This window comes from Marmota marmota, unplaced genomic scaffold (genome assembly GCF_001458135.2).
Source record: "Marmota marmota marmota unplaced genomic scaffold, marMar, whole genome shotgun sequence".
Classification (NCBI taxonomy): domain Eukaryota; kingdom Metazoa; phylum Chordata; class Mammalia; order Rodentia; family Sciuridae; genus Marmota; species Marmota marmota.
In genome coordinates, this window is record NW_026000102.1 from 7,417,487 (window position 1) to 7,422,460 (window position 4,974).

The following is a 4,974-nucleotide window of genomic DNA, read 5'->3' on the forward strand; positions in this document are numbered from 1 at the left end:
GGGAGGCTGGGAGGCTGGTCTAGGCAGGGAGGCTGGGAGGTCGGAGAATGGGAGGCTGGTCCAGGCAGAGAGGCTGAGAGGTCAGAGAATGGGAGGCTGGTCCAGGCTGGGAGGCTGGGAGGTAGGAGAATGGGAGGCTGGTCCAGGCAGGGAGGCTGGGAGGTCGGAGAATGGGAGGCAGTGACAGTCATCCCCAGGCTCTCGGGCAAGAGATGGTGGATCTCAGGTCAGGGAGAAAGGTTGCAGCAAAGTGGTGGGTCTGAGAATCACTGACTTAGAAACAAGACTATGGACAGATTTAATGGTGGAGAGAGAGGAGTGGAGCAGGAGAGCCAAGAATCATTGAAGAGTCGGTTGAAAACTGGACCAGGGAGAGGAGGGGAGGAGCAGGTAGGAAAAGGGGTGTCATAAGTTCTAGACATTCTCAATGTATTAGCCAGCTTTCTGTTACTATCACTAAATAGCTGAGATAATGCACCTACAAAGAGAAATGGTTCATTGTGGCTCATCATTTGAGGTTTGTTTGTGACTGATTGGCCTTGCAAACAAGGACATTTTCAAGACCGAGAGTGCACAGTGCCAAGGCTACTGGTGACCTCCACAAGGAGCGTGAGGAAGAACCAGGTGGAAAGAACAGAAAAGTGAAAGAAAAGTTCTTTCTGGAAATAACTTTTCTGAAATCCTCCACTGTAAGTTATCAGAAAATACTCAGTAAAGAGTCCTGGGCCTCTGGGAGAGTAGGGCCCTCGGCACCCAGAGCACAGCTCGCAGTGGCTGATGAATGAATGGGGGCATCAGCCACCCCAGGATGGAGGGGGCTCCCACCTGGGCCGTCGTACATGGACAGGCACAGGGTGGTAGCTACAGCCTCTGGAATGTGTGTGCAGGAAACACCCAGCCCCGCCCAGGGCAGGCTTCCAAGAGCAGGGCCATGTCTGCCAGGGGGCTCCCAGGAACCGCGGGCCAGTCGGCCCAAGTCACCCAGGGCAAGGGGGTCGGCCTCTCCAACACAGACACGCCTCAGGGGCAGAGGGAGCTCTCTCAGCTGCTTCCAATTGGGCCCCATTTCTTAAAGGTTCTGCCACCTTCCAGAGTGCCACAGGGTGGGGACACTTGGGCCTAAGAGGGGACAGAGCATCAGCCCATAGGCATGTGAGAAAGGCCCACTTAGACCCTCCCACTCAGTCCTGACAACAGATGGATATAGTCATGTGAGTGACCCCAGGTAAGACCAACAGAAGAACTGCCCACATCAGCAGCTCAGCTCAAATTTAAAAAGAACCATGTGCCAATAAAAACAGCTGTTGTTTTCAGCCAAGTGCAGTAGCTAGGCCTATAATTCCAGAAACTTAGGAGCCTGAGGCAGGAGGATCACAAGTTCAAGGCCAACCTGGGCAACCTAGCAAGGCCCTGTCTTGAAATAAAAGAAAATTTTAAAGGATGGGGGATGTAGCTCGGTGGTAAAATGCTCAGGTTCAACCCCAGTACAACCAGGGGGAAATCTGCTTATTGTTTTGAGCTGCCAAGTTTGGGGGTCGCTAGGTAATAGTGCTTAAAACTGATAAAACTTCTGAGTCAAAGCCTTTCCTTTGGACATCGTAATTGTCCAAGTTTATGAGGTTTTGGGTGTTTTGACACAAGTACACAAGTGTTCTGACCCAATCAGGGTGACTAGCCTTGTCCTGTGCAAAAAAGTGAACCCTAGGTGGATCATATCAATAGCTAAATCTCAGTTTCTAAAAGAAAATGTCAGAGGATATAAACAAGAGCTCTGTGAACAGCTGGGTTTCTTTGGACACAAAAAGTGGAAATGGTAAAGAAAAATCGGACATATTTCATTAAATTAAAAACTGGAAACTTTTGTTTTGAAAATGGAAGGACAAGCCACAGAGAGGCTTGTGGCTTTCCAAGCAGACGATGGACAAAGGTTCGGCATGCAGAGGATGTGGAGGACGCCTACCTATCCATCAGAAAGACCCAACAAGAGCTGCACAGGCCTTCCCCGAAGAGAGAACACAGATGGCTGATAATCCATGCAGAGCAGGCACCTCACAGTAATGAGAGCGAAGCAAACGGGAACAGCGAGAAGCACGCCTCCTGCCTCCAGATCGGGGGGATTAATTAGTGAGTCTCACGAGTAATCAGGAAAATGAAAATTAAAACAACAACGGACAGATCATAAAAACTGTTAAGTACAGCAGAATCTGCTTCCAATAACATGGAATAGCTTCAGTGCACACGTGCCTCACAGATGACCATGACAGAACATCAAAGGCAACCGTTCGAAGGTGCAGCCGGGAGCCAGCTGACCCTGGAGGACGAGGGTGAGCCAGGAGACGCACACACTGAGGCTTTCTGCTTCGGGGCTCCTCGGCCCATGCATCCCGGCACAACAGCAAGCTGCAGTTTGATTGGTCTGAGATGACAAGGGACAGAGTTCAGAGCTGGGAAAAGGGGACTGGAGGAAACTCCCGAGACGGAGCCACAGAAGCAGGCAAGATCCAAAATGTGTCCATTCAATCCACTTAAGTCCTCGGCTGACCATTGACGTGCCATTCATGGGGAAGATGAGGTCGTCTGAAAAAGCAGCAGATGGAAGCGGAGATGTCAGGTCAGAGAGGAGGAGGTACAATTTGAAGTCTGAACCCAACCTGTTGCTAAAAACAAAATCCAACCCCTTCAGAAGAACATAACTAAATCCAGCATCTCTATAACACCTTAATGGGATAACTAGCGTACAATTTAAAAAATACCAGATGGGGCTGGGGATGTAGGTCAGTGGTAGTATGTGTCTAGTCCCAGCCACTAAGGAGGCTGAAGTAGGAGAATAGCCTGAGTCTGGGAGTTTGAGGCCAGCCTGGGCAACATAATGAGATCCTGGCTCAAACAACAGGAGAGGAGAGGAGGCGAAAAGAGAAAAGAGGAGAAGAGAGAAATAGAAATTCTAGAATTGAAAAATGCCATAACTGAAAAGAAAAATCATAGCATAATGGAATAGAAGGGTCAGCACAATCCAAGACAGACTATAAAACAGAAGAAAAATGAGCAGAGCCTCAGTGACCTACAAGATGGTATACAGAAGGCTGCTGTGTATAACTGGAGCCTTGGAGGGGAGAGGCACGCTACCATGTGGGTAAGCAACAACTACTCTCCTCAGCCCCCAGGGCTCCCTCCAGCCGCAACGTCCTAGGGTCCATGAACTATTGCAGAAATCAGGGCTAGAGTTGCTTTAGTTCAAGCATCAGTGACCAACAGGAAAGGCCCCATTTCCTTTGCTTTGGCACCAGAACTGGACAGGGTGACCCTGCTGTTGGTTAGCCAGTCTTGGGGTGCAAGACGCTTTTTTCTTGGTTATGCTAACCCTGAGTTAAACCTCAGCCCTGTGAGTACGGACGGTAGCGATCCCCATCTGGACACAGGGATGGAGTATGGGCCTTATCATCTGTTATGGGCTGGATCTGAATGTCCCCAAAAGCTCAGTGTGTCAAAGGCTTGGTCCCCAGTGCAGTGAGGTCCAGAGCTGGGCTTTGGGGTTGGATGGTGGGCTCCGACCTCAACGGGGCGTCATCCCTTGAGAGCTGAACAGACTACTGGGAGGAGGTAGCAGTGGAAGGCAGGAGGGACGTGGCTGGAGGGTGTTGGTCACTGGGGGCGTGCCCTGTGGCTTCACCTGCCCCACCATGATGTACCCCCTTGCCTCAGGCCACAGCAATGGGGTCGACAGATCATGGGACTGAAACCTCCAAAACTGGAGCTGGAATGAGTCTGTCCTCCCTGAAGTTATTTTTCTCAAGTATTTTGGTCACAGTGATGGAAAGTGACCCAGAGATGAGCCCCACCTAATAGTGCAGGGAAGGAACCTGAGACCTGGCCAGAGTCAGTCAGTGGCCCCAGTCTGCCTGCTCCGGGCCTCTAGGTGCCATTGCCTCTCTCCTGCACCTGGGGGAGATGGGCTTCATACAGGGAGTATCCAGTCCCAAGAGGCCCGAGAAGGCAGGACACCAAGACGTGTGTGCAACAGTGGCCACCGTGGTCAGAGCCTGAACGCCAGTGCTCACCTGGCAGGTGAGGAGGTCGCCAGTCCCTAAAGAGGACATTCGGTCCTAACTCCTTCACTCAGATCTCAGGGGAGGCCAGGCACCGTGGCCACACGAGGAGTCCCAGGGACTGGGGTGGCTGAGGCAGGAGGATCCTAAGTTCAAGGCCGCCCTCAGCAACTTGGCCAGATTCTGTGTCAAAAACTAAAGGGACTGGGAATGGAGTTGTGGCCGAGCACCCCAGGGCTCATTCTCGGTATGACCTTCCTGGCTGTGGCTTGGTTCCGAGCCTGCTGGTTGCTGTGGCACTTGGGCGCCTCCTGCCGGGCTGGTCTGGCAGTGCCACGCCCTGGGCTCCTGGGAGCCTTCAGGGAGACGCCCGAAGCAGAAAAGTACTTGGAGCGAGGGTCCAACGCTGCGCGGTAAGGGGCTGCTGCGGCGGGAGCTCCTCCAAACAGGGGCGCTTCTGTTTCTCTCCAGATGAGCGCGGGGCAGCCCTGCTGGTCACGCGCGCAGCGGCGGCCTTCTTCCTGGGTGGCCGAACCCACGACGTGCTGCAGGACCTGCACCAGGCCTTCCGCGAGAGCCCGTCCGCGGCGCGGAGGCAACTCCAGGCGGTGCTCTCAGCCACAGACCAAGAACGCATCCGAGTCCAGGCTCAGGAGACCGCGGACGTGGGCTTCGCCCACTTCCAGGAGGCTGTCCGGAGTCGCCCCCAGCTCCGCGAGGACGCGGGACGTGAGCTGCTGGTCCCGGTCACCCACGCGCTCCGCCTCCTGCTTCGCTTGGAGCCCGCAGGGCAGCGAACTGTGCTGGGCACCCGCCTGGCGGAGTGCCTGCTGCTGGCTGGGGACGTGGCAGGAGCTCGGGCGCTGTGCGAGCGCCTCCTGAGGCCCAGGCACCCCGGAGAGCTTGCTGGGGACAGTGCGCCCCTGAG

General features: G+C 54.0%; 1 protein-coding gene across 1 annotated transcript in view; it reads left to right on the forward strand.

Annotated features, from left to right (window-relative positions):
• The first annotated feature begins 2,257 nt into the window (after positions 1–2,257).
• Positions 2,258–4,974, forward strand: part of Ttc34 (tetratricopeptide repeat domain 34) — a 21,698-nt gene continuing 18,981 nt past the window's right edge. Inside the window, exons 1-3 of the mRNA XM_048783568.1 lie at positions 2,258–2,324; positions 3,829–4,065; positions 4,518–4,968. Of these exons, the coding sequence (XP_048639525.1) occupies positions 2,258–2,324; positions 3,829–4,065; positions 4,518–4,968 (755 nt within the window). The remainder of the gene's footprint in view (positions 2,325–3,828; positions 4,066–4,517; positions 4,969–4,974) is intronic.